The sequence below is a fragment of the Colletotrichum destructivum genome, chromosome 10 (assembly GCF_034447905.1).
Source record: "Colletotrichum destructivum chromosome 10, complete sequence".
Classification (NCBI taxonomy): domain Eukaryota; kingdom Fungi; phylum Ascomycota; class Sordariomycetes; order Glomerellales; family Glomerellaceae; genus Colletotrichum; species Colletotrichum destructivum.
Window position 1 is genome coordinate 2148437 of NC_085905.1, and position 27683 is coordinate 2176119.

At 57.5% G+C, this 27683-nt stretch overlaps 6 protein-coding genes across 6 annotated transcripts; 5 read left to right on the forward strand and 1 right to left on the reverse strand.

Annotated features, from left to right (window-relative positions):
* Nucleotides 1-131: 131 nt before the first annotated feature.
* On the forward strand, nucleotides 132-911 carry CDEST_14938 (Putative bouquet formation protein; the record flags this gene model as incomplete). The annotated part of the gene is made up of 2 exons (XM_062931094.1): nucleotides 132-528; nucleotides 574-911. 2 exons carry the CDS (start codon nucleotides 132-134, stop codon nucleotides 909-911), a joined length of 735 nt encoding a protein of 244 aa, XP_062787145.1.
* A 504-nt stretch (nucleotides 912-1415) lies between these two features.
* Nucleotides 1416-4342, reverse strand: CDEST_14939 (uncharacterized protein; the record flags this gene model as incomplete). Its single annotated transcript, XM_062931095.1, has 2 exons — nucleotides 1416-2054; nucleotides 2150-4342. The coding sequence occupies 2 exons, from the start codon at nucleotides 4340-4342 to the stop codon at nucleotides 1416-1418; spliced, it is 2832 nt and encodes a 943-aa protein (XP_062787146.1).
* A 1981-nt stretch (nucleotides 4343-6323) lies between these two features.
* On the forward strand, nucleotides 6324-8996 carry CDEST_14940 (uncharacterized protein; the record flags this gene model as incomplete). The annotated part of the gene is made up of 1 exon (XM_062931096.1): nucleotides 6324-8996. Exon 1 carries the CDS (start codon nucleotides 7074-7076, stop codon nucleotides 8994-8996), a length of 1923 nt encoding a protein of 640 aa, XP_062787147.1. The 5' UTR covers nucleotides 6324-7073.
* Nucleotides 8997-9494: 498 nt separating this feature from the next.
* On the forward strand, nucleotides 9495-12651 carry CDEST_14941 (Putative concanavalin A-like lectin/glucanase domain superfamily, glycoside hydrolase superfamily). The gene is made up of 3 exons (XM_062931097.1): nucleotides 9495-10597; nucleotides 10716-11209; nucleotides 11269-12651. Exons 1-3 carry the CDS (start codon nucleotides 10082-10084, stop codon nucleotides 12386-12388), a joined length of 2130 nt encoding a protein of 709 aa, XP_062787148.1. The 5' UTR covers nucleotides 9495-10081; the 3' UTR covers nucleotides 12389-12651.
* A 3691-nt stretch (nucleotides 12652-16342) lies between these two features.
* On the forward strand, nucleotides 16343-21392 carry CDEST_14942 (Putative signal transduction response regulator, receiver domain, histidine kinase/HSP90-like ATPase). The gene is made up of 6 exons (XM_062931098.1): nucleotides 16343-16855; nucleotides 16939-18751; nucleotides 18835-19958; nucleotides 20047-20485; nucleotides 20547-20661; nucleotides 20733-21392. The coding sequence occupies exons 1-6, from the start codon at nucleotides 16812-16814 to the stop codon at nucleotides 20984-20986; spliced, it is 3789 nt and encodes a 1262-aa protein (XP_062787149.1). The 5' UTR covers nucleotides 16343-16811; the 3' UTR covers nucleotides 20987-21392.
* A 3488-nt stretch (nucleotides 21393-24880) lies between these two features.
* On the forward strand, nucleotides 24881-27285 carry CDEST_14943 (Putative amino acid/polyamine transporter I). The gene is made up of 3 exons (XM_062931099.1): nucleotides 24881-25872; nucleotides 25959-26118; nucleotides 26209-27285. The coding sequence occupies exons 1-3, from the start codon at nucleotides 25330-25332 to the stop codon at nucleotides 27084-27086; spliced, it is 1581 nt and encodes a 526-aa protein (XP_062787150.1). The 5' UTR covers nucleotides 24881-25329; the 3' UTR covers nucleotides 27087-27285.
* Nucleotides 27286-27683: the final 398 nt, after the last annotated feature.

Below are 27683 nucleotides of genomic sequence, written 5' to 3' on the forward strand. Positions count from 1 at the left end.
TACAACCTTTTTTATCACATAGGTTGTTGGCAGTGTGCTGCTGGGCCAGGTTTTCTCCTCTTCTTCACCATCACTGATACCTTTGCGCTTGCATCACTAGTATCTGCGGTGAAAACTCTGACCACTTCTGGATGATTCTTTTGCTCAACTACTTCAAGGTTCGCCTGCCGGATACATACAGGTATTACATCAACAGTAAGAAACCCACCTGGTCTGACGTTGTTGAGACTATCTACACCCTCGCTCAAGCTGGAGAGCATAAGACAGGCCTTGCCTTACACCGCAAGACTGTGCCAACAACCCTGACCACCTCTTCTAGCACCAGTTTCGTGAAAAACGAGGACCGCGAGGTTTTCTCCTCTTGCAAGAAGGACCACATTGCGGCAAACTGTTCGACTGCCGTCCACCCGGAGCTTCTTCCGCATGACAACCCTTCCGCGACAGCTCCTGAGCGGCGCCTGCCCGCCAAGCGTAACCCTTTGATGGTCGAAGATGGGCCATCACATAATGAACTCGTCTCGCGTCGCAGTCTCAAATGAACACAGCTCCTCTCGCACCTTACAAAGGGCCAAGGTGGTGTTTTCGAATACGTCCATCTCCACGCGCCCATGCCAAAGGGTATCTTCTTCGGCATCTTCAAGTCCAGCCCCGACCACTACTTCCTCTTACGCCGGATCCCCGACGACTTTGTGTCCGCCTGCGGCATGTTCAAGGCCACTTTCCCCTACGCTGAGGCCTCCGAAGAAGAGGTCGAACGCAAGTACATCAAGTCGTTTGCCACCACCTGTCCCGAGGAGACGGCCGGCAACGTTTGGGTCCCCCCCGAACACGCCTTGACTCTTGCCAAGGAGTACGGCATTTCGCCGTGGGTTCGCGCCCTACTGAATCCCGCCAAGGTTGACGTCTACTGAAGCCCCAAATAGCCCTCCTGAGAGGATGGCTGCCTGCAGCAAACCAGCACTATGAAGCCACCCGGATACTACAACGTCGAGGCTGCTGGCATCTAGAAGTATCAAAGGAAAGCATATCTTGCTGTAGATGTAAACATTAGCGAAGAATTTCCCCTAGCTTTTAGCATTCAAGACTTGAACAGTTCTTTGCAGTAAAAGCCTGTCGTGAAGCAAAACTGCTCCGTAAGCCACTTTGGATGGCACGTGACCGATATCATGGGTAGTTCAACCCGAACACTCGTGTAGAATAGATCTTAAGAAAAGTCAACCACTGTTCACTTTCTATTTCCTAGGCGTATGGTGCTCATCACAAAGCCCGGTTTTTCAATCATTGGAAGAAGGAAAAGGGCACTGGCTACCTTCGCAGGGCTAATCTACGGTAGAGCAAGGGCCTAGAGCTTGTCATTTTGGCGGTTATCTGGGTTCCGTAGGCTTTAGCCAGAAGCACCAAGTAAGAAGCAATTTCTAGTACACATACACGCAAAGCAGAAACTTCTCGACACATTTCCAGCAGACCTGCGGAGGGCAGACTATAATGCGTCTGAAGAGAAAGTCACCTCGCTGGATGCCCTGGGAGAGGAAAGCGATGCAGGCGAGCCTCGCCACCCAGTTACCGTGCGCCCTGATCACCACATTCCCTGCGTTGCAGTTCCTCAGCTCGTCCCAGGACTCGATCGACGTCAGGTGCGTCGCGTAGGACCCATCCTTGTCGTGGTCGCAGGGAGGTTGCGGGCGGAACTTTTCAACGCACTCGTCGCGGAGCGCGCTGACGACGTCGACATCGCCGACCCAGCGCCCGGCCTCGCGGATGGAGATGACGGACTCCATCATGATGTGTTGCGCATCTTGGAGCCCGGCTGACATCGGCTCTTCAATCGACCTTTCCCAGTTGGTCAAGGACAGGTGCATCGAAGTCGAGCCGAACGCGTTCTCGGGCCGGCCGTTGAACAGGTTCCTGTTGATGACCTTCCACGACGACTCGCCGACCTCGGACACCATTGGCTCCATGACGGAAGAGAACATGACGAAGCCCGGGAGGCCAATGTTTCCCAGCACTCGTACGATGGCCTGATCGTCGGAAGCCTCAAACGGGTCGCGGATCAACTAGGATAGATTAGCACGGTCGCTGTAGGTGGGCGCTTTCCCTTGGCAATCCGTCACATGTAAGAAGAAGAAGAAGAAGCAAAGTTCTGTCTTACACTTTCTGGGACATAAATGGAGTCCCCATAGGAAAAGCCACAGACGTTTTCTCGGATCTGATTTGGTCGCAGGTCGCATTCCGATATGAAGTATGAAAGAATACTGACGGCCGTGTTGCGAGTCTGTGACGCCGAGGATAATGCTGAGAAAGCATGCGTCGTTTGAACAGAGAAGCGGGAGGCAACTTCGTCGGCCCATTTGGCTTTCATGAGCGCTTTCGACAAGGTCTTGAGCCGGATCGTCGGCCCCTGAAACCTTCCCAACACCGTTATGTGGGAGAGTGCCAAGAGATTCAGGGTCAACGACACGACGTCTTCCGGGAGTTGAATGTCCTTCAGGAGGTCATTCTTGAGAGCCCAGAGCAGGTCTTCCAGCTCCAATTTCGCCGGCGGCCCAGCAGGTTTCGTCGGGTCATATGTCTGGTAGATGGCCGTCCCGTTCGCGTTGCCGAACCACAGCGACATTCGAATGGTTTGACCGTCTTGGCGACTGTCAACAAAACCGGTGTCGAACCAGAACGGTGCTGGGTTGCGTTTGGTCGTCCGGTGGTGAATCTCCTTGTCATTGTCCAACGTCAGGTTCGCGTTCCACCGATGGTGGGACCGGGCATTGCTGCGCGAGGTTATGTGGTTGCCGGTCGTGCTAGACGTTGGGAGAACGGACGCCCACGAGGTCTCCGTTGCCGTGACGGCATACCGAATCACGCAGCTGGCTGCCTCTGTGTCCTCGGATAGGCACCGCGATGCGAGGCGCCTCAGGAACACAATTCTGGTCTCGTCGTTCTTGAGATGGTAAAGGAAAGTGTTCTCATCCAGCAAGCCGAAGAACAACGGTCTCGTGACGGTCTTTTGAGTCTGAGGGGGCAAGAATTGCGGCCGGTTGACACCAAGATTCACAAAAGGCGCGCAGGCGTCCGTATCATTTATGTAAGCGTCGGCGGCCCTGGAAAGGAGTCTTAGGCCGTACAGGATGTGAATCATATGATGATTCGTGATTTGCCTATGCTCCTGGCTCTCCTGAAACCGGACTAGCTGTGAGAGTATACTGGCTGTGAGGGCCATCTTATCCCATGACAGATCCCATCTATTGACCACGCAGCCGAGCATGGCCAGCATCAGCTCGTCAAACGAGATGTGAGATGGATGGCTGCTCATGGCGCCCTGGCTCTCCACTGGTCGTCCGTAGTACCGGAGGTGTTTGAGCGACAGCGACCAAGTGACCCCTTGCGAGATCGGTGTTGCCGACGGCCCGCAACCTAATGTCAATATACCGCCGGGCCGGACCAGCGGGTCCTGCATCGGTACTTTGACAGCCTTGGATCCAAACACGTGTATCTCGGGATAGATGTGCCAGGCCGTGAGGCCAACAAGAGCCGCCCCGTCGTGGACTTCCTGGGCGACGCCGGAGACGAGCCTTTCCATCACTAGCAACGCCCTGCACCAGGCTTCGGTCACGCTCAGATAGAGCATCGAGGCCCTGCTCTGGCCCCCGCTGACGGGGAGCTCGATGTTCTCGAGGATGATGCGTAGCTGGTCCTGCTCCTTGACCATGACCGAGTCGGCCGTCTGCAGCCACGCCCTGGCGCTGGCGTCCCACTCGGCGAGCTGGGAACGCTGTATCTGGTGCTGTGCCGCCGCCGCCGCGAGCGAGAACGGCAGCGCGTCGCCACGTTCCAGCTGCTCACTAATCACCCGTTGCCTCTCCTTGACGAGCTCGAACCAGATCGACACGGCCTCGGGCGCCGTCCACATCTTGGCGAGCATGCTGGCGAGCAGGTGGATGTGCAATGCGCCCCTGTCGGCCCTGGCCGGGTCCGACGACGTGGCGGCGGCCCAGATGGACGTGGCGTCTATGCCGGCGTACGACTCGAACATGGAGTTGGCGAACTCGGTCGACTGTCTTTTTGTCGCCTTGGTGGAGATCTCCGACACGCGTTTCCCGTAGGCTCGGATCAGGTTGGGCGTTTCCGGGCAGACGTCCTGGAACAGGGACGAGAGCCGGCGCGCCGTACAGTGGCACGTCCCGACCTCGGCGTTTTCCTTGCGGGTAGACGAGAGAAGCGCGCCGAGGGGCTGATACTCCTTGGGGGCTTCGTACTTGACGAGCGTGAAGTCGAAGTTGATGTTGGCAGCCGCAACGGTGACCTCGTTCGTGGCGCTGGCCAACGCAGCCTGAAGGCGCCCGACGCTCATGGCTTCTTTTCTTCTTGAGATGTGTTATGGGCGATACTAAACACGAGACGAAAAGCTCACGATTATCTACAACTTCAGGAAGGGTGGTTGGAGGAGATCATATTGCATTCTGGGGGTCGGGGGTCCGGCTGACCACCGGTCAGCTTTCGGCCAATGGCAGAGATTTTATCGAGTACGGGAACATTGATCGAGGCAATGCAGGCTACGTGTTACACAGCGTGATGGTGAGGCTGAGAGGAGAAGAGGCATGGGATAATATTCCTCAACCGCCCCCTCGAGCCTGACTGGGCGGTATTACCGACTCAATGACGTGGCGACGAAACATCTGCGACGAATCATCTGTGACTCTGGGCAATTAAGCAACGAATAGGCGGCTTCCACTCACCGCTGAATCTTGGCCGCTGGGAGGAGGCAGTACTGCGATCAAGGGTGCGCTCATATTGGTGGTGGCTATGGTTGATGGTGCAGGACATGGCCTCCTCACCACATAGCCTGATAGTCTGTCTTAACAAATGGCTGACCTGAATACAAACGCATGCTGATCTACCTGCCCTGTCTGTTACAAGGCGACGGCCCTGTTGCATGTCACTCATAGGAACGGCGTTAATCAAGCCAACAGCCTGCCACCCCGCTCTGAGTGGTGCTCTATCGGTACCTTGTGCCGCTCTGTTCATGATCAGAAGTAGTGCCCTCCCTCCCTCCCTCTGCACCTTGAAGTTGTTGAAGCGTACCCGAAAATCCTTCCCTGATCAATGGCCAGACATTGTGTTCTTCGCCCCGACCTCGTGGAGGGTTCTGAGCCCGTGTCGGGACTCTTTTAGTTCTTGAGAGCGTGTCCAGGTCATCGCCAGCGTTACTCGCCCCCTCTTTTGGAAGCTGAAAGGCGCAGTGGCGAGCTCGTCTACCCTGCTGCTTCTCCCAACAGCCTCGTGATGGGCCCATTCGCATGTCCCGTTGTGCCTCCAGCCAGAAAAACAAACCATGCGCTTGTCGATACCGGCGCCAGGGGCTCGTGTAGCGGATTCGACCGGCGCGCTGCTGCCGAGACCTAGGGATGCGGCCACGAGAAGAATCTTGAAGAGGTTCGAAGGATTCATAATGGACCGTCTGTATGGATTTGAGGTCGAAGTCGGTCGACTAGGTCCTGCGAGGATGAAGGAGTGGTGTCGACGCTAATGGGGAGAAGAGGGCAGGGCCATTCTCAGGGTTTTATGCTGAAAGATCAATTGGCTAGAACCACTTCAAACTACGAGTAGGGATTGGTGTATAGTAACCCGTTGAGTATTGCTCTATTTGGTGCTTTTGAGGAGAGAGAGTTGGCCTGTTTGTGTCTAGAGTTCGGAATTCGAAGTCGGCCACCTTTTCCGGATAATTGTTGAGAAAGAGACATCATCTGGACAAAAGCTCAACTAAGATGGTTGCAGACTTGGTTTAACGAGCCTAGATCTGACCTCTATTGCAAGGAGCTGCTGCGTAACCCAAGTGCATGGCTATGTGTTACCACCTGTGACTATCAAAGAACTGCAAGCAGTAGGCATATCTCGGTTTAACCCCTGGGCTTGATGAATATCGGCGCCGGGATCTGTGTTCCACCCCTCTTTCTCATTATAAATTCGAATCCTTTTAGTTAGATATGGCTGTGCAACCGTCAACCAACGAGCAACTTCACTACCTCGGTTGAGCCCTAGGCCAGCTCATTACCGCAGACGTTGATAAGTTGGCCCCTTCACAGTAAACAAGTTTCATCGGCACCCGGGAGTTTGTATCAAATCGTCGATATTTGAACTCATAAGTCTCTTTGCTGAAGGCTTTCTATTTCACTTTCACATGGAGGAGAGGCGCCAACGCCCTCCTTTGCTTGAGGTCTTGTAACCCAATCATACATGCCATGGACCAGAACGTTTTGTACTACTACCAATGGAAATGATGTCTATTTGAATCACCTCCGGATACTTGAGAGCCATGCCAAACTTTCACGGGATTGAGGTCCAACAGCTCTGCGCCGTAGATTGTGGATGTCAATCCACACATGCCTCGACATGGCTCTGCCGAAACGAGATCACAGCTCCACCACAGTTGGCAGTTGGAACGACAACTCAAGGAGCCATGTACCCATTCGAGACCTGCGCCGAAGATGCCGAGGTTCCGGTACCACTCGTCTGGTCTTTGCCCAGATAAGCCCGCTTAGTCAAAAGGCTGCATTCCGATCGGTCGGACGCAAGCGGCGGTTCATCTCAAACCACAAAAGAGCCACTGATCCTAAATAATACCTGGGGAGACTGCCGACCATTGAGCAAACCAAAGCTATGTGGCTTTGTAACTCTGTCACTCTCACCACACCACCGGCCCTCGGACTGACTGATGATACCCGATCATCAGGGAACACAAGAAGCCTCGATAACATCCACAAGTCCGGAAGAACCTTGTCTATCGTCAGTAATACAATAGTCCAGAAACAACCCCTCCCCCTGAATATCGTACCCACACTCACAGGCATCCGGATCCTTCGCCGACTACCGCAATGTCTTAGCCCCTCCTCCCCCTCGATGTCCCTCGTTGCCCCTCGACGCGACATCCGCGGAGTAGCAAAGGGCGCCACTTGAATCATAGAAGACCATCTTTCACCCGTCTCACCTAACACACACACACACACACACACACACACACACACACACACACAAACATTCTCCCATCTTCATTCTCCCACTCACCTGGCACCGTCACCGTCACCATGTCAGATCATACACAGCTAGACAGTTCAGGCCCCGAGGACGACTCACACTCGCCCTTCCACGGCCGCCGCTGGGCAGACGACGAGACGACACGTCGAATCTCATCCTTCCTCGCCGTCGCCGCCTCCGCCCTCGAGACCGAGACGGCCGACCTTGCAACCCTCCACAGCGCCGCCGTCGAGGCCGACGAGATCCTCCGCCAGATCAACCCCAACGGAGGAAACCGTCCGTCAGACGGCAGCGACCCGGGCCCATTCACGGCCTTCATCCCGGACATCGAGGCCCGCCACGCCCGGCTTCGTGACCTCATCGCCCACCTCTCGCGCCCGCACCTCAGACCCTTGAGACTCACCTCCCTCCCGCCCGAGATCCTCGCCATCGTCGTCGCTCACTGCGAAGGCGGTGCCGGCCGCCAAGATGAAGACGACGACGGCGACGACGACAGCAACAAAAACAACAACAACAACAACAACAACAATAACCCAGACGCTGCCGCCGCGATCCGCAGCCTCCGCCTCACAAACCGCGCCCTCGCCTCCCTCGCGGCACCGCATCTCATCCGCACCCTCGACGTCTCCCTAACCCCCTCCTCCCTCGCCAGGCTCGACGCCATCTCGCACCACCCGACAATCAGCACCGGCGTCCTCCGCCTCCGCGTCAGCCTCGCCTCCCACCCGCCCCGGCTCGCCGCCGACCTCGCTTCCTTCGTCCGCTCCGCCTTCCGCCGCCTCTCGCGCGAAGCCAAGCGCGGCGACCGCGCCCGCCGCGTCGCCAAGCCGGATGCCGACAAGCACGCCGCCCGCACGCGGGAGTGGATCCGCAACGGCGCCGGATCCGACTTCCTCGTCCGCGCCTTCGCCGAGTTCGCCTGCCGCCGCGACGCCCACGAGGCCGTCCGCGCCGCGCGCTTCGGCTGTCGCGTCGCCGACGCCGTGGCGCGCATGCGCAACGTGAGGGCCGTCCGCATCGACGATGAGGCCGCCCGGCCCCCGTGGCACGAGAAGTACCCCCCGCGCAGCGAGGACGACCCCCTCGTCGACGAGGAGGCGCTGCTGGAGCTCGTGACGCTACCGATGCGATGGGAGGCTGCCGCCGCGTGGGAGGCCGCCGACAAGAGCGACCACCCCGTCGAGGTCCTCCGCGACCTCCTGGTCGCCCTTGGCAAGCAGGAGGTACCACTTACGCGGCTCGACGTGAAGCTGACGCCGCCGGCGCGGTACGACGGGCTGTCCTGCACCGAGGCCGAGCGCGTGGACATCCAGCGCGCCGTCCATGGGCTCCGCTCCGTCGACTTCGAGGTAAAACCCTCGCGCGACGTCCGCGACGAGTTCGACCCGCCCGCCTGGCCGCCGCGCGGACCCGGGGAGCTCGCGGCCCTCGGCGGCTTCATGAGCGCCGCGCTCGCGTCGCCGGCTCTCGAGGTCGCGAACCTCGACTTCGGGGCGCTGCGGCGCGAGAACCAGGACCTCTGGGCCCTCGATGCGCTCCTCCGGTCCGCGTCGGAGGGGTGGCCGCGCCTCCGGCGGCTGACGCTGCACCACCCCTGCCTCCGCGCGTCTGACCTCAAGACCCTCGTCGTCGGCAGCGAGCGGCTGGCCTGGCTCAGCATCGAGGCGCCGCACCTGAGCGAAGGGTCCTGGGCTGAGGTCTTGGAGATGCTGCGCGGCAGGACGGATCCGCGGGGATGGGAGCGGGGCGAGACGCCGATGAAGGTGGGCGCCTTGACGACGCCGACGGGCGGCGAGGCCGAGGACATGTCGTTCGCGCAGTACGACGCCGTCTTTTCGGAGCCTAGGGGATGGACCGCGTATGTGGAGGAGGGGGAAGAGGAGGCGGCGATGGGCGAGCGCCGGCGGCTGAGCGCGGCGATGCGGTATGTGTTGCATTTGCAGGCCGAGAATCCGGTGTACGTGACGCAATGAGTCGTCATGAGTTGAACTCGTGTTAGTCCGTGACAGTACCTATACCCGGCGTATCGGAAGCGTCCGTCCCGTGATGAATAATTGCTGCCACGGTGCGACTTGCACCGCCTCTGGCTCACGCGACCAGCTGAATCACGATATGATAATATGAATAGTCCGACCAGCTATACGGGGCTTCAACTTCCAATGTAACGCAGCGAGCATATCTTTCAAACAAAAAGTTCAGATCTATCGCTCGGCCAGGCCTTAACGTCGCTACCATCCTAGACCTACAGCCCACCGGATTAAGGAAACGAGTCCCGGGTGATGTCACCGACCTCCCCCTTTCTTATCGTTATGATGTGTTGACTTCACAAGACTGGAAGTCCTCACCAGGGCCATGATGCCATGAGACGTGCCACGATAGCACAGATTGAACTCGCAACGTCGTCTATGGCCCCCGCATAGCACTTCCCCCTCCACATCCTCCCCCTGTCTCTCAACATACCCCAGCGGCAACCGCACGGCAAAACAGTCATGAGCAGGCCATGGAGCCGGCGATAGATTCTCGTCCGCGACTGTGTATCTTCGTGTTGGTCTCCGCAGTAGCATCGGCAGGCCAGCAGCAATGATGCCGGTCTAGTAGATTGGGGAGACCAGTAGCTCCACTCGAGCCGAGCTCGCAGATTGGAACATTCGAACCAACCGACGAAGGGGGAAGAGAGGGAGATTGTAACGTTGCTATCAGACGCGGACCCGGATTTAACGTACCGACCGGCCACAACACATCTGCAAGGTACGCGTTGAAGCACTGTGATGCAATATCCGTTGCTCTAAGGGGTAAAGGTCGTGATATCCCGGTTGCTACCTTGTACAATCGCATACCGCTTCATTTCCTCCCCCTCCCGTGGATGCTAGGTTCCCCTCATCGGTTTTCGTTCAACATACCCCGCGCCTACGCATTGGGCCATCGTGCCATGTCTGCTACAGCCGCCGGTATTATCAACATGGAGATGCTTATATATCCCCATGATCCAATCGAATGGGAGTTCCTTTTCACCAACTCACCATCGTGACGGAGAAGTTGACATACCTCGACCTTCGCGATGCGCTTCACACCCATTCTCGCCTTTCTCGCCTCCAAGGCGGTGGCAGACTCCCTCCCCGGCCTCCCGACGGCTCCCTACACGCCCACAGGGGGCACTCTCCCCTCCGCCTCCCTTACCAGGATCATCGTCTCCTCCGAGTTCGCGGAATTCGTCGACGACGCAGGCCAAACCCTCATCCCGCCGACTCTGCATTCTTTCGCCACTACCTTCGCCTCGGACCTCGCTTCTGTTGTGGGCCTTGACATCCCCGTCGAGCTCGGCGCCACTGCGGAGCAGGGATCGATATTCTTGACCCTCGGTGATGCGAGCCTCTACAAGGACGCTGCCGGTCGTGAGACTTCTGAGGGGTATTCGCTGAACGTCACGGTCGACGGCGTTTTGATCTCGGGCGCGAGTCCCTTGGGCGTTTGGTGGGGAACCCGGACCCTGCTGCAGCAACTGGTCCTCGACGGCGGGGAGGTGAAGTTGGGCTACGGGGTCGATAGCCCTGGATGGGGGATCCGGGGGATGATGGTAAGCATTTCCTTCTTTTTCCGGCCTCGGCCCGGCCTGGCGCCGGCGGGTGCCCCTCCCAGCCGGCCCCGATTCTGGGGCCCGATTCCAGAGCCGGTCCGCTAACCAGCCACCGAAGCTCGACATCGCCCGCCACTACTACCCTCCCGACTTCCTCGTCGAAATGTGCGCCTACATGTCCTTCTTCAAGCAAAACACCTTCCAGCTGCACCTCAGCGACAACCTCTACAACAACGTCGCAATCTACTCCCGCGAGCGCTCTCTCTCACTCTACGCCGCCTTCAGGCTGCTGTCCGACGACCCGGCCCTCGAGGGCCTCAACAGGCGCGCCAACGAGTCCTACACCCGCGACGTCTTTGACGACATTCAGGCCCGCTGCGCCGCCCGGGGTGTTACCGTGCTGCCCGAGATCGAGACGCCGGGTCATGCGCTGGTCATTACGCAGTGGAAACCCGAGCTCGGTCTGCAGAGCGATTTGAGCCTGTTGAACATTTCGAACCCGGAGACGATCCCCGTCGTCAAGAAGATCTGGGATACCTTTCTGCCGTGGTTCCACACCAAGACGGTGTCCATTGGGGCGGATGAATACGTCGATCCAACGTTGAGCGAAGAGTAAGTCACCCGAGGATAGTCGCCCCAATTTTGAGGTATCTCACTCACACACAACGCAGGGCACTGGTTGGGGAATACACGCGTTTTGTCGACGAAATGAATGAGCACATCACGAGCACGTCCGGGAAGCACGTCCGCATCTGGGGAACGTTTGCGCCCTCGGTAGGCGGCAGCGTTAACAAGTCGGTTTCGATCCAGCACTGGGCCAACTTCGAAGCCAACCCGCTCTATGATTTCGTCAACAACGGTTACGACGTGCTCAACTCGGGCGAGTACATCTACACAGTCGGGAAGTGGTCACAGTGGTACGGCTCTACATTGAGCCTCGACTTCATCTTTCACGGCTCGCCCGACGGATCAGCCTTTGCGCCCAACATCTTTGATCGCGAAAACGCAACCAATAACGCTGCGATGGACAGCCCTTCGCTTCTGGGGCATATTGCGCCTCAGTGGAATGATTACGGCCCAAACGCAACGACGGTGACCGAGGGATATTACCAGTGGCGTGACGGATTGCCCGCGCTCGCGGACAAGCAGTGGGGAGGCGACGTCGCCGAGGCCGATTACCCAGGCTTGTTTGCTGCGCTGCAGCCTCTCGTGCCGGGCCAGAATCTTGATCGCAGAGTCGCGTCAAAGGGATCGACAATCTTGGAATACGACTTCAAGCAGGGACGCGGGAGCAATGGTACGGTCCAGGATCTGTCAGGGAATCAGTACCATGCGACGTCGACATGTGTCGCTAGCGACGAAGGCGCCATTCTCACGCCCTCGTGCCATATTAAGACCCCGCTGGACCAAAAGGGGCGCAACTACACCCTCTCATTTTCCATCAAGCCCACGTCGGATGCCAAGGGGGCCATCTTCAGCGGTGGAGACAGCGGGCTCTGGTTCGGCAACGGGACAGTGAGCGCCGTCATGCTCTTCTCGGGAGAGAGCACGTACGCGCTCAACTACACGTTCCCCGTGGGGTCATGGACGAACGCGAGCCTCATCGGCAGGGGCAGACAGACGTTCCTGGACGTTGGGGCGGGCGAGCCCATGGAGTTCTTAACCGTCATGGGGTGGAATGGGGACCGGTTTGTGTGGGCGCCGATTGCAGTGGAGGCGCCGCTGGCAACGGTTGGTGGCAGTGGGTTTGAGGGCGTTATCGGCGGGATGAAGCTGGTTGACGATGCCTAGATTGGCCTTGTCGTGGTCCGACAGGCTCGTGTAGTTGTGGTTGCTCGCCCGGCTTCGGGATGCTATCCCGCTCGAAATAAGCTGCGGCGTTGCGTTGCGTTCCTTGGGGATGGAAATTCGATCTCATGCGGGACAGAGTCGACTGAGTCGTATTGCATGACATGGAAGTGATAACACACCGCATCGTGAGGCTTCAGTTTGGCCACGACCGCGACTTCATCTGTGACCCGACAATCGTCAACTTAGTGACAGGACACTCATCAAGGGTCAGATGATGCCAGAATGTTCTCTCACAAAAAGGGTGTCGTGGTGCGATGGTGCCTTTCGGGGCCGATCGTCGAAGTCGTCGTCCGATCCCCCGGATCATAGGTGGTGGTGGCATGGCCAGACCAGGTTGCTGATCGGGGCCCTTCGGGGTCTTTGGCAGTGTGCCAGGGATTACAGGGACCCATAGGCAGAGGGTACCATTGTGTGTGCTTCGGGCGACGCAGGCGTCAGGAGGTGTGACCGTAGCCCCCCCTGACAACGGCAACGGCAACGGATGCTCGCTGCAGGGATGGGCAACGGGCCAGGGGCTGAATCAGGGTCCATGAAGGGGTCCTGGTGAGGCAGTCCACCGCAGGCAGCCATTAAGCAGAAGGCTTCCAGACTTGATTCCTGCCCTTGAACCATGGTCGGCCTCAACCAGACACCGCAGGCCAAATCTCCAAGGACCGCTGGGTGCCCACTCCCCCTCGGATAGACCTTTCTTTGTATGCTGAGCATGGTGGATTCAGTCGATGAGTTCTGGCGATGGATTTTGGCAATGGGTTCTGGCCGAAGCTTTTCACGGTCCCCTGAGCAAAGGGGCTGTTGATGTCGGTGCCGAGTGGTTGAGATGGTGGATAAGACGAGATGATGATGAGTTGGGCTGATGATGAAGGATGATTTCAAGTCTTCGTCTCAATGTCGGCCAGATTGCGGGATGGATGTGCGGACTGGGGCGACAACGGAACTGCAGCGGGACGGATGGATGACCGATACGACACATGAACGGCCAAGAAGCTTCGGAGAAACAACCCAAGTCTCGTGTTGATTCCAGATGGAGGGCCGAAGAGAGGAGAAAGTGGAGGCCACCGCACGGCGGGGTAGAGACGGAGGGCGATGACGTCTACCACGTGTGCGATCCATCCGATCCCTTCGATCTTTGGGGAGCTTTGGATGGAGAAAAGGAAGCCGCGAGGTGAAGTGTCGGTCAGATAGTCGTGATCGTGGTCGAGGTCGTCTAGGTCGTCGTGGTCGTGAGATGACGGCGATTTGTTGGTGATGAAATGCAAAGCCGTTTCTGCCTGTCCAAAGCTGCAACTTGAGACTTGGAGCACGGGAACACGCACGAAGGAAATTGAGATTAGGTACGTACCGAAAGTTGGAACTTCAGTTCCCTCCTCTTTCTCTCTTTCTCTTTCCCTCTTTCTCTTTCCCCCCCTCCTCTCTCTAATCCTCTTTCTCGTGAGTATCGGGGTGTTGTTCTTGCCTTTGCTGCTGCTACTGCTGCTGCTGGCGCAGTTGCTCTTGCCCGCTGTATTCCAGCATTGCAACCGCCATGGTGTACACACAGTCTTCCGACACAGTGCCATAAGGGCATTAGTGTGGGGCGGTGCTCAGAGTTTACAAGGGCCCCGAAGTCAAAACAAGGGAAGGAGCGGGGCAGACCGAGTCAATTGCCCTGCTCTTTCTCATTCCTATTTGCATTGCCAGCTTCCTACTGCACCATTTTGATCAGATTCCAAGTTTCCAACCGGCAGCTGCTCCCCCCCTTATCCTCTTCTCCGTCTCCGCCGTCCCACTGCTTCCTGCTTGATCTTTTTGCTTAGCCCCTCCGCAGCTACGGATCCCTTAGTTAGGTACTATCTGTACTTTACTTTCTCTACAGGCGGTACTTACCCCTTATAGACGCAGGACACAAAACCGTACTCTACTTAAGCTAAACATCTGTTTTTACATAGTGCTTATGTAGTTGTTGCGTTTAGTAATGTGTGTAAACGCAGGGATTCCTGCTGAAGAAGGTGCTGTTATCTAAGGAGGGAGATGGCAGCAGCCAGCACAAGGCAGGATGGAGCGAGCAGGAGGGAGGAAAGATCATACAAGATCCACGCATGCACTCACACTCACTCTAACGCACCTACCATGCTGCGACCTTACGACTCTCCTGGTGTGCTACTGCTGTTTTCGTTTCTGTTAGGTACATCACGCATTGCGGTCCTTCCCGCAGTCGGCTGTGACCAATGTTTTCCTGCTCGCCCTGCAAAATAAAAAGGGCCATGGCAGAGGTGGCCTACAGCACAGTGTAGATTGGCATAACAGGTACTCAAGGTAGGTAAACTTTGCCCGTACATACCTCCAGTATTGTACGTACCCTTGCCATCTTTGCCATCATCACCATCATCACCGCCATTACCAACATCCCATCTTCCTCGTTACCATTGCCATCGTCATCGTCACAACAACCTCCGATTCCTCTCGATGCGCAAACCGCCCCATCACCCCTCAACAGGGGTCGACACTGGTTGGTTGGGTAATTCAGACTCGGGAGTCGGTCCGGTGGGGGTCAGTGTCACTTGGTACAGTGGTCAAATGGCTGGAAGGATCCAAACGCCCAATGGACCCCGGAGCTAGTCCCGTCATTGACCTCTTCGCTGTGGTTGGCCCATCGCTCTTGTGGCCTGCGGCTCTCGGTCAGCTCCACGATGTTTGACGGCGGTGGACAATGCTAGCGATGGACGATGGACGACGACGACGACGACAGCAACAACAACGACAACAATAACGGTTGGCAGATGACGACCAATAGTTCTCTACGGTCGGCCAACGGCCATCAAACCATCCTCAACAATCCATGGCACACACACCCACCCACACACACCCACCCACACACACACACACACACACACAAGCACGCACGTACCTCGAGCCGCTACATGCGTTGCAACTCTGCCCGACTGACGAATGCGACCACGTCTGCGAATACACTTTGCCCATCGTCGTCGCAGACAACCTCGGATCTCGCCAGCGACTATCTGTACCTTGCTCTCTTGTCTCTCTCGCCAACAGGGTCTGGCCTTACGCCATATGTCCCAAACCATCTGTGCCCATGGGCCATGGCATGCCACCATATTCTCGCCTAGCTAGCCTCCGATCTCTTTCTCCGGGGCGTCGACTCGCCAAACACCAGACTTGCTCTATCTCTCGCTACCTTGCCGATGTTCAAACACACAGAAACACCGCATTGTCATTGGTTTCCCATCCACGTGCTGTTGCGCTAAGGTCGCCTAGGCCCCTAGTGTAGAATATTCGCTCGAGTGCACCAGTCCACTCCTGTTTGTCACACACGGCACATCGGTTTGGCATGCAGCTGCATTCGAGGGCCACCCAAGACACTTAAACACGCACACTACGCCGCCGAGTCCGGCACAAAATGTCCCCAGAATATTGCCCTCAAGTTGCAGAAAGACAAACTACACGCTTTCTTCGTCGGCCGCTAACTTCTAGCGCAAGTCGGAAATTCCGAGCGTCACACACCCAGGCAAAACGAAGACAGATGGGCAAATGAGAGAATGAGAGAGAGAGACGGGGAGACAGAGGGGAAAGAGAGACATAGCCCATTCCCACCAGCGCGGCGCACCTCAACATCCACATGACGACCCACGGAATGACTGGGCTACGCCTGAACTCCCTGGTTCCCTCAAGGGTTGCAATGGCCAATCTCCAAACCGCCCAAAGAACCGGTTTCCCATCGAGGCAAGGATGTGCGCCGCCTTGGCCTGGGCCCTGCAAGCCCACGAACACTCTCCTTCTCCCAGGCTTGCTAGGCACTCTCTCTCGACCGACTGTCCTTGCACTAGTTTAGTGTGCGCCTTCGGTCGACGCTTGCTGCCGCGAGACCGCCCGCCAGCCAAAATGTTCTTGTCCCTCCCACTGCATCATACACCCCCTCCCCACCCCCCAGCCGTCTTGAACAACGGCCATCCCGGCTGCTGGGATCCCTGTTTTGCCTCAGCGGGGAGGGGCGGCATTTCAGACAAGCCCGCCGCCTCACCCTCGGTGCATGCTCTGGCTCCTCGATACCTGGACCTAATTCTCATCATTGTGACCCTGATTCTGATCTCCATGTTGGTCTTGATTTTGACCTGACCTGATCAGATCTGAACTGGCCTGACATACTCTCTTTCTCTCTCTCTTCCTCTCTCTCTCTTTCTCCCCCTGACGACGTCGTTGACAACGGGCCTGTAACAATAACAGCAACAACAACAACAACATCAGAACTACATCAATCAGCCTCTTTCTTGACCTCTGTTTCCCGTCGTCCCAGAGCAAACCAGTCCGTCCGGCAGATCATGGGCACGACGACCTGTATCATCCCACTCCAAGACGACCTGCATGAAGTATGAACAAGATACCTGAAGGTACCCGTGAATGGGAGACATTCAAGTATGTATCCCCTCCGCGACCCTGTCTCCGCCCGAAGCTCAGAGGTCGAGGACCTGGTGGCTGACAAACTTTGGTAAACCAAGATATGATTCTTTCCACATCCCCAGCGCCGTCTTCAACAACCCCGACCGACCAATCCCCATTTCCTCTATTTCTTCGTCCACCGACACAGGCCTCACGGCATTCGCGCAGCTGGGCGCCTTGCGACTCAACGCCTCGCGAGCTCTGATCTCCCTGTTCGATCGCCAACACCAATATGTGGTCGCCGAAGCCACCCGTTCCATGCCACTGTCGCCGAATACCAAGTACCCGACGCAAAACCACCTCTGGCTCTGTGGGACGGCCATCCCTCGTACGTTCGGAATATGCGAGCATGTGTTGGTAGGAGCAACCCAAGACCAAGAGACACCCAGCACGCGACTCCAGACGGCGCCCCCCTATGAGAGTGAGCTTCCCGTGTCCGTAGTCCCGGATCTTGCAGCCGACCGGCGATTCTGCAATCGTCCGTACATCAATGCGGCCCCGTACAACCGCTTTTATGCGGGCGTCCCCATTCGATCTCCCAAAGGTATCAACATTGGCGTATACTGCATTTTCGATGACCGCCCGCGCTCCGGGCTCGATGCCGACTCGGTACAGTTCCTGCGGGACATGTCACGGACAATCATGGATTATCTGCATGCCAGGCGCGTCAACGAAAGCTACCGCCGTAGCGAGCGTATGGTCCAGGGCCTGGGCAACTTCATTGAGGGGAGAGACGACCCCGTTCCGACGGCAGGACCTACCCCGCGGCCGTCCCCGAATGGCTTCGATCCTACTGGGGTTACAGTATCGCGTCCTGAGACCGACCCGCCATCGCCCACATCCTCCGAAGCCGCCGCCCTCGTCCGGCCGAGCATCCACCCAATCATACCGGAACCGATGGAGTCTCCCACAAAGGTCGACTCGAGCGACTCTATGGAAACCACTGCAACGACAGCCACGGTAGCGACGACGACTTCGAGCACGGCCCCGCCAGATCCGCACTTATCGGCAACCGTCAAGATATTTTCGCGGGCGGCTAATGTCATCAGGAAGGCTCTCGAGGTAGACGGCGCTCTTTTCCTAGATGCCAGCATCGGGTCGTTCGGCGGGCTGGTAACGGGGCCGCGGAGGCCGAGTGAGGTGGCTGATCGCAATTTCTCGAGCAGTGAAGATAGCCTCTCGGAACGGTCCGAGGATGCTAACGACAGATGGTGCAAGAGCTTTGGGGGTTCTTCGATCATGGACGACGTTGCCAACAGGTCGAACGTGCCCCAGGTTGGCCGGGTGACGTTGCGCGAGAGGTTCCTGAGGAGGTTGCTGAAGAGGTACCCCAACGGAAAGGTCTTCAGCTTCGACGAAACGGGGAACTGGCTCGCTGCCGACTACGAGAGCGATGACGCCGATGTCACGCCGACAGAAGAGACCGAACAGCCCCTGGCGCGACCCGAGAGCAAGGCGGCCCATTCATACTTCACAAAGAGGAACGAGGCAAGGACCATCATCGACGTCTTCCCGGGCGCGAGGAGTGTGGCGGTGGTTCCGTTGTCGGATCCGTCGAAAGAGCGATGCTTTGCCGGGGGTTTTGTCTGGAGCAAGAGCGCGACCCGGATCCTCACGCCAGCCGCAGACCTACCCTTCATACGAGCGTTCGGAATGGTCACCATGTCCGAGGTTATTCGGCTCGACGCCATTCTGGCAGATAGGGCGAAGACGGACATCCTGGGATCATTGAGTCACGAGCTCCGATCGCCGCTGCACGGGGTCGTCGCTGCGGCGGAGCTCCTCCATGATACCCAGCTAGATGCTTTCCAGGTTGACGTCATCCACACCATCGAGATATCGGGCAAGACGCTGCTCGATACTATTGATCATGTAAGCGCCACCCCCCTATCATTCTCTCGTACGCTCTGCTCTGCTCTGCTTGCACACGCTGACAAAATACAAAAACAATGTAGCTGCTGGACTATAGCAAAGTCAACACGTTCCTGCGAGCGTCCAAGTCCCAGCGCAAGAACAACGGACCAGGACGCGGTTTGCGACCAGAACAGTCGGCATCCATCGAGTCGGGCATGATGACGCTAGTGTCGGATGTACATCTCGACCTGCTCGTGGAGGAAGTCATCGAGAGCGTCTTCATCGGCTACAGCTTCCACCATATGGTCGCATCTTCGCTGGCTCGCCATGGTTCCTCGGGCCCACCCACGCCGGCCCAGGAGAAGTTGGATGCCATCGCCACGTCGGATGGTCTGGGCCACAGGCGAAGCAGCTCGGAGAGCCCACCTGCCAGCCTCAAGGACGTCAAGATCCTCGTCGACATTGACCCGGAGTCCTCGTGGGTATTCCACACCAACCCGGGTGCCATCCGTCGCATCGTCATGAACCTGTTCGGAAACGCGCTCAAGTACACGTCCAAGGGGTTCATCAAGGTGCAGCTGAGACAGGATGAAGTGGTGCACAAGTCGTCTAGGTCGGCGTCGATGGTTGTGCTCACCGTGACTGACTCGGGCAAGGGCATCAGCGAGGAGTTCCTTCACACCAAGCTCTTTACCCCCTTTTCCCAGGAAGACGCCCTTGCGCCGGGCACCGGTCTCGGCCTGAGCCTCGTCCGGCAAATCGTCACGGGTCTCGGTGGAACGATCAGTGTGAGAAGCCAAGTGGGCCACGGAACGAGCATCACGGTCTCGATGCCGCTTGTGCTATCGCGCAAGGCCAGCAGTCGGGGAAGGAAGTTTTCGGCCGACCTGCAAACGTTGGCCGGCACTCGACTGTCGGTTCAGGGATTCAGCAGGGGTTTTGATGAATCGGAAGAGCTTCGCGCCGGCGGGCTCGATCTTCCCGTGGAGAGTCTGCCCTTCAAGTGGATGGACGTCAAGATCAACCGGGACAGCCAAGACTCGGCCGGTGCGGACCTGGTGGTTTGCAGCGAGGAAGCGTTCAAGGGTCTCGGCCTGTCAGAGACGGGAGGTGTCGATATACCGCTTGTCGTGGTCTGCGGCAACGCCGAAGCCGCACAAAAGCTCGCCACGTCATACAGGCGCTCTCTTCGCCACGAGGCTGTCATGGAGTTCATCGCCCAGCCGTAAGTCATCCGGTCTTCTCCTCCTTTACCTTCTCTCTTTCTCTCTCTCTTGCGTGCGCGAATTTGCTGCCCAAGCTGACCAACCCAGTACCGGACCTAGGAAAGTCGCGAAGGCGCTGGCCTGTGCCCTTGATCGGTGGAAGCAGCGCCAGTTGGTCAAATCGGCGGTAGTCAGCCCGCTGTCGGACGCTTTCCCGGCGCCGGCCCCAAGCCCACGGGCGTTGAAGTCGGAGGCGCTAGCAATGAGGCCCAGAGCGCAGTCGGAGACGGTCAAGATGGTGAGAGTGGCCTCGCCTCCCCCGGACATGGTGTCGCAGTCGCCGGGCGATAGTTGGATCGCCAGCACAACAGACTCCAACAACTTCACCTTGACACTCCCATTCCGGCCGGCGGCGTCGGTGGTGGCGCCCTCAATGTCGACTGCTTCGGCTAGGGGCACCATGGGCTCGGGTGCCTCACCCTCCCCAGCGGCCATCAAGCCGCCCTCGGAGTTCCTCTTGGTGGATGACAATGCCATCAATCTCAAGGTACGCCGTTTTCTTCCCTTTCTTAGTGGAATGACAGTGCAAGATGCTGACCAAAGGGCAGATTCTCTCGGCATATATGAAAAGGCTTCACAAGCGGAGCGCAACAGCTTCCAACGGCCTCGAGGCTCTACAAGCCTACACATCCCATCCGGAGAGGTTTTGCTGCATCCTCATAGGTAAGTCAACGCGCGCGTGTGACTCTTTCTTTTGATGATTTGCCGAAGAACGATTTTGACACGTCGCGCAGATATAACGATGCCCGTGATGGACGGACTAGAAGCTACAAGGCGGATCAGAGAGTTTGAGCGAGCACGCAACCTACCGCCCGTGATCGTGATTGCCATCACGAGTTTGGGGTCGGTGGGTGCGCGGCAGGAGGGGTTTGCGAGCGGGATGGATCTCTTCCTGACGCGGCCAGTAACCATGACGGAGCTGGTCAAGATTCTTAAGCAGCGAAAACTGGTGGACGAAACGGTAGAGAAGGAGGTGCTGCCGAAATGATTATTGAGGAGGTAGGGGGTTTTCCAAGGAGCGGGTGTGTTCGAGGGACGACGGGACGGTACGGGGTGGCACTTTGGCTGCGAACGTGGGCTATCTGTGTTTTGATGTTGTTGATGTTGTTGTTTTTGGTTACAGTTTCGCAAGGCGTTTTGGTTGGGATACGGCTGAACTTGGTCCCCAGTCAGGACCTAGAAGCGATTCAAAAGAGAAACAAAAGGAGTGTTTCCACCTGGAGGACATTGAGAAAGAGACGGGATGGGACGCGATGTCTTGGGATGAAGGACACGGCGGCGCCATGCGAAGGGAAGGAAAGAAAGCAAACAGCACAGACGACTCAGTTGCCCAGATCCGTAGTCACTCTTGTAAATGCAGAAGCCGGCACAATGGTTGTCAGCGTTCGGTTGGAAGGCAATCAAAGTCTTGTGTGATTTTGTCTGGCATGTCCACTTTGGTCTGGACTCGCCGGATGGCCCCGGGATGAGGGTGGGGAGAGAGAGCATCGCCAACGGGATTTGGACTCTGGCTCGAGTCCCTCTACTAGATGATGTGGGTGAGTGTTAGACACACGGTGACATTGAGGACAACATTGCGACGCCTGGAACTGGAATCCGGGAGACTGGAAGTGGTTGCAGGACTAGCTCGTTAGAGTAGAGCAATAAAGACTGCAAAGGTCACAAGTCAAGGGGATGGCATAGGTTTCGCGACCATAGAGAGAGCGTCATGGAGAGACGGTCTTTCCTCTCGAGTCTTCTACGACGTCTTCAAGTCTTGGCTACTGGAGAGGCGACGACGGACGGGCTTGGTCGGAAGGGGCCGATGGGCTGTGGATGTGTCGAGGGGAGGGGGGCGGATTCGCGAGAACAGGAGGTGAAAGGAGAGGGGGAAAGGGGGGGGACTGAGGGCGGCGTGGGCAGTGAGTGGACCTCGGCTTTTGCCCGGCATTCTGGGGCGCTGTCGTCCATTATCAACACAGGTGATGAATGGAAGACATTGATAATCGAGTTTGGAGGGGGGGAAGGGTATGTGGTCGAAGAGATAGAGAGAGAGAGAGAGAGAGAGAGAGAGAGAGAGAGAGAGAGAGAGAGAGTGTGTGTGTGTGTGTGCATTTGTTGTGTGTGTATTGAACAAGGCTTACGGGCATTGATTCACGATATTTGCAGTTGATGGAAGAAGGGCCGAAGGAAGTCTTTTTGATAGGAAGTCTTCCATGCCTGATTGTCAGGGGGAGGGGGCGACTGCTGATAAGAGAAGTGAGTGAGATTCGGAATGGGTGTGAGAGCGAGCGTGAGCGTGAGCGAGTGTGGGTGAGTGAGTGGCCCACGATGGGTCCGTCGTTATCTTTGGCAAGGGGTACACCGGTCATCCATAATCGGGGCTGTCCCCGCTGGATGATACGGGGGGGCTCGCTCAGTGTTTTTGCGGGGTTTTAATATTGAACATTGGACAACGCAAGCCACATTCGAAACAGCACGGGCTGAAGGCGTCGATGACACGGCGATGTCAACACCAACTCACACCTGTACTCAAAAGACGAGGAGGAGGAGGGGGGGCGCCGGCATGGGTCGATGGCTGCTAGGTTTAACCACCACGCGAGGCGAGCACAACGACAGGTCCCTGTTGGTCGAACCGCGTCCTCGGGCTGACCGACCTGACCTGAGCACATTGAAGAATAGGCCCAGGGTGTCAATTCGACGACACTGATAAGATGCTGCGGTGGCTCCCCCCTCCTCTTCCCTCTGTTTCTGTGTTGGGACGAGCTGAGATGAGGCGGGTAAGGGTCGTGATAGGACGAGATAGCCATGGCATGCCGTACCCGCGCTACACCCCTTTTTTCTTCTTACCCATGGTTCCGGTAGATGTGATTGTAGATAGATATCTGTCTGGTCTGACTGGGCAGTCTCACGAGTCCGATCTCACGGGGGCACACGAGCAACAGCCACACACCCACACATACACACCACACAACACACCACAACCATGCAGCGCGGTCCCCCAGGATGCCAAGATGCCCCGACCCAATGCGATCGTCGTCGACCTGCTGCACCGCACGTTCCATTGCAGTAGGGCCGGATGTTGGGGTAAGAGGGGCGTCGCATCCCCCCTTCCAGAGGGAGAAGACCATAGGCCGTGGATAACAGGCTGGAAGAGGAGGGAGAAGGAAGGGAGGAGACGGGGATGACATCACGGGCTTGTGAAATAAGCCTTTTTGGACTCGGAGGATCATGGAGGGGGGGTGAGGAAGGGCGGCAGGGCAAGACTGGATTAACCGCGCTCTAGGCTGCGTTTCCTTGTATCCGATCACACGACGACTGGGGGCCAAACAAGCTAGAAGGTTTCACGAACATGGCGGACCGCGTTTATCAGTTCAAGGTTGTCGAGTGGTTGTGTGTTTCCCAGGTCCCCGACCTGGCCGGTTCGACATATACCATTGCATGTATGAGCCATGCATGGCATGTCCCATGGTTTGGTAGTACAGGCAGGGGAGCCAGCCGACTTTCTACTGTGTAGTTCGCGAGACACTTCCAGGAGAGCAGAGGCCACAGACACACAGAGAGACACCGCCACTGATATCGGTTCCCGGCCGAGCCTACGCTGACGACAACAAAGCCGTCGCGGTAAAAAGAAAGACATGATTCAGGATAGCCCCCGGGGGTGGACCTTGGGTGTCGTCTTGACTGATACGCACGAACCAGGCGCGGGCGACGTTGCCCCCCTCCCCCTCGGATAAACCTGTCACGGCCATCAATCATCAAACCGGGCCAAGATAGAGAGAGAGATAATCGCGGTCCCGTCCCCGTAAAGAGGAGGAAAGATGGTGGGTTGGGTTGGGTTGGGTCGGGGTCAGTATGTGTGTATCTCTGCTCTGGTATGCTCTACGTAACTATGCCCGGCCCAATCTGGTTCACCTCGCCCTTCCCCCCCCCCCCGGTCCTCCACAAGTCCACAAAGCCCACATGTTCCCACTCGTTCCCTTTTCTAACTTGGGAACCCGGGCTCCGCAGATAAAGAGAGCCCAACGCAGGAGAGCATGGGCAGACGCACGAGACGCAGGAACACGGCTGGGTTGAAGGGTAACTCGCCGGACGAACACACACACACACACATTGCACACACTTACATAGTTCACTCCTGAACTTTACTGACTTACCATTCGGTATGCTATGCCTATGCGGTTCGGTTAGGGACGCGGACGAACTAACGGGCCTCGAACGGCGAAGGACGGCGAGGAGCGGCGGACGGCGGATGACGGGCGATTGACCTGACCTGACCTGACCTGACCTGACCTGACCCGGCCGCCCATCCTCCCTCCACTGATCCATGCGCTGCCGCATCAACCATCTCGGCCAGTTTCCACTTTCTCTCCTCACTTCCGTCAGGTCCTTGCGGGGCGTGGGGGAAGAAGCGGATTCGACGGATCGGTCTAGGAAGAAGAGATTGGCTGTCTTTGGGCTTGTCCTTTCTCTGTCTCACACTCTTTCTGAGTGTGTGTCTGTCTGTCTGTCTGTCTGTCTCTCCGAGTTACTCCCTCTCTTCTGAGTAAGGCCCCGTGTTTCCTCGCCTCTTTGTCGTCCCTATCCGGTGTATCCATGCCATGCTACGCCATGCTATGCCATGCAACTCCCCCCCCACTCCCCCTTCCCGGTCCTCAACCCCGGCACCAGACCCCGATCTCGTCCGGGTTGCATTGGGGCGTAACCGCGCTTTCTGTGTCATTTGAATGTGTGTGCCTCGATGCCACTTGCTGTGCTGGCCACTGCCGGACAGACTAGCTTGAACCTGACCTGCCCACCTCCCCTGCCCACACCCCTGGGGATGCCAACATGATTAGTTTGACAGGCCCTCCTCGCCATTGTTGCTCGAGTTCGAAGCTGAGCTGCTACTACTAAAGAATGGCCTAGTTCCCTCCCATTCCCCCCCTCCGCCTCGATACACCTCACGCGCTTCTCCAAGTCGCGGTTGTTTTTATTTTATTTATTGTTACGTGATTCCTTTCTTTACATAGGTGTATCCGTACTCTCTCGCCCTTTTCTAATACTCCTCACTCATCTTGCTCCCCCGCACAAACGGGCCCCTTGGTGAAGAATAAGGTCCCAGACGCATCGCGACGTCACCGCCACGTTGAACCCGGTTCTAGCCTTTGTGTGTTTTCGTCACCAATTACGGTCAAAGGCTATACCGCGCGAGAAAAAAAAAACTTCCAATCGACAAGCCACCCTCCCGGATTCGGATCGAGTTGTCACCCCCCGAACGATCGATATAAATATATACAGATACTTACGCAAAACACAACTCGCATCTTACCACGCGCAACGACAACGACGACAACCACCTAAACCTCAACCATGGATGAAGCCCTCCCCCGCGGGTCCGCCGACCAGGCCCTCGCCCGCCTCGGCTACAAGGGCGAGCTGCCGCGCAACCTCTCGATGCTCTCCATCCTCGGCCTCTCCTTCGCCATCATGGCCGTGCCCTTCGGCCTCAGCACGACCATGTACATCACCCTGACCAACGGCCAGGCCGTCACCGTCCTCTGGGGCTGGGTCCTCGTCTCCGCCATCTCGCTCTGCATCGCCGCCTCCCTCGCCGAGATCTGCGCCGTCTACCCGACCGCCGGCGGCGTCTACTACTGGTCCGCCATGCTGGCCCCGGCCGGCTGGGCGCCCCTCGTCAGCTTCGTCGACGGCTGGCTCACCCTCGTCGGCAACTGGACCGTCACCCTGAGCATCAACTTCAGCGGCGCCCAGCTGATCCTGAGCGCCATCAGCATCTTCAACGAGGACTTCGTCGCCAACGAGTGGCAGACGGTGCTGTGCTTCTGGGCCGTCATGCTCGTCTGCGCCTCGGTGAACGCCTTTGGGTCGCGCTACCTGGATCTGATCAACAAGGTGAGTTCTTGATGATGATGCGTCTTGTTCAAAAAGAACATCCCCATAGTTCCTCAACAAGACAATTACTGACTGACGTGTCTCAGGTCTGCATCTACTGGACCGGCGCCTCGGTCCTCATCATCATGGTCACCATCCTCGTCATGGCGCCGAGCAAGCGATCCGCCGAGTTCGTCTTCACGCACTACGACGCCTCCGAGAGCGGATGGCCCTCGGGCTGGTCCTTCTTCGTCGGCCTCCTCCAAGGTATGTTCTCCCCTTTCTCTCTCTCCATCTACTCTCTCTCTCTCTCTCTTGTCTTCATCTAGACACAGGTTCACTGACTTACCCGACCAGCCGCCTACACCCTCACCGGCTACGGCATGGTCGCCTCCATGTGCGAGGAGGTCCAGAACCCCGAGCGCGAGGTGCCCCGCGCCATCGTCCTCTCCGTCGCCGCCGCCGGCGTCACGGGCGTCATCTACCTCATCCCCATCCTCTTCGTCCTCCCCGACATCCGGATGCTCCTCGACGTCGCCAACTCCCAGCCCATCGGCCTCCTCTTCAAGACCGTCACCGGCTCCGCCGCCGGCGGCTTCGGCCTGCTCTTCCTCATCCTCGGCATCCTCATGTTCGCCGGCATCGGCGCCCTCACCGCCGCCTCGCGCTGCACCTACGCCTTCGCCCGCGACGGCGCCATCCCGGGCTACAAGCTCTGGGCCCGCGTCAACCACAAGCTCGACATGCCCCTCTGGGCCCTCGGCCTGTCGACCGGCGTCGACTGCGTCCTCGGCTGCATCTACTTCGGCTCCAGCGCCGCCTTCAACTCCTTCACCGGCGTCGCCACCATCTGCCTGTCGACGAGCTACGGCGTGCCCGTCCTCGTCAACCTCATGCAGCGCCGCCGCGCCGTCGCCAACTCGCCCTACCCGCTCGGCCGCTTCGGCACCGTCATCAACTGCATCTGCATCGTCTGGATCTGCTTCGCCGTCATCATCTTCTGCATGCCCGTCAGCCTGCCCGTCGACGCCTCATCCATGAACTACGCCTCCGTCGTCTTCGCCGGCTTCGCCTTCATCGCCATCGTCTGGTACTTTGCCTACGCCCGCAAGAACTTCACCGGCCCGCCCGTCGCCAAGGAGGAGTTCCAGCCGGGCCCGGACGGCGTCATGGAGGGTAAGATCCCGGGAGGTGCTCTCGACTCGGAGACGACGGCGAGTACGGAGAAGAAGTAGTGGTGGTGGTGCTTGTCCGCGCGATCCTTTTGGTTTTCGATTATTATTTTTGGTGTGGTTCCAACGTGTGTTATTTAAAAGCATTGTGATACCATGTGGCATTCATCGAGAGTTTGCCCAGCGTTGTAAAAAAGGGCTCAGGTTGCGTCTGCGGGTATACGTTACGCATCAACACAACCGGCCTTACTGCTCAATATTCGGTTACATCTACTTCTCATGCATGATTCCTCATTGCTCGGATTGATTGTGACCATTTCTGTTGATTCCACCAGCTGATACTGTATGACTACATAAGGGAAGAAAAGAGAGGCAATCAATGTTGCTCAACTGCGAATAAGATGACTGCATCTCAGCCAATTCACTCCGAGGGGGGATATGGCGCAACACAAACACTCTATTCACCAAAAGGCATCTCAGTTGGACAAAATCCAGTCATCCATAGCCTCGACGATTCATCAATCCATGCAACAAAGAGATCGCATACGACTGACTGTGCGACCGGGTAAGGGTTTCCAGTTTGATCCCTGGAACTTGTGCGACGAAGTGCTGCCGCCCCAGGCAGCGATATGATGTTAAGACCGTTCCAAGTGATCCATC

Excerpts from the sequence above, each read along its gene's own strand:
- CDEST_14941 (XM_062931097.1), top strand. The coding sequence starts at position 10,082 with ATGCGCTTCACACCCATTCTCGCCTTTCTCGCCTCCAAGGCGGTGGCA. Across the intron at positions 10,598-10,715 it reads GGGGGATCCGGGGGATGATG|CTCGACATCGCCCGCCACTA; the intron begins GTAAGCATTTCC and ends CAGCCACCGAAG. Across the intron at positions 11,210-11,268 it reads GATCCAACGTTGAGCGAAGA|GGCACTGGTTGGGGAATACA; the intron begins GTAAGTCACCCG and ends CACACAACGCAG.
- CDEST_14942 (XM_062931098.1), top strand. The coding sequence starts at position 16,812 with ATGAACAAGATACCTGAAGGTACCCGTGAATGGGAGACATTCAA. Across the intron at positions 19,959-20,046 it reads ATGGAGTTCATCGCCCAGCC|TACCGGACCTAGGAAAGTCG; the intron begins GTAAGTCATCCG and ends TGACCAACCCAG. Across the intron at positions 20,486-20,546 it reads ACAATGCCATCAATCTCAAG|ATTCTCTCGGCATATATGAA; the intron begins GTACGCCGTTTT and ends ACCAAAGGGCAG.
- CDEST_14943 (XM_062931099.1), top strand. The coding sequence starts at position 25,330 with ATGGATGAAGCCCTCCCCCGCGGGTCCGCCGACCAGGCCCTCGCCCGC. Across the intron at positions 25,873-25,958 it reads ACCTGGATCTGATCAACAAG|GTCTGCATCTACTGGACCGG; the intron begins GTGAGTTCTTGA and ends GACGTGTCTCAG. Across the intron at positions 26,119-26,208 it reads CTTCGTCGGCCTCCTCCAAG|CCGCCTACACCCTCACCGGC; the intron begins GTATGTTCTCCC and ends TTACCCGACCAG.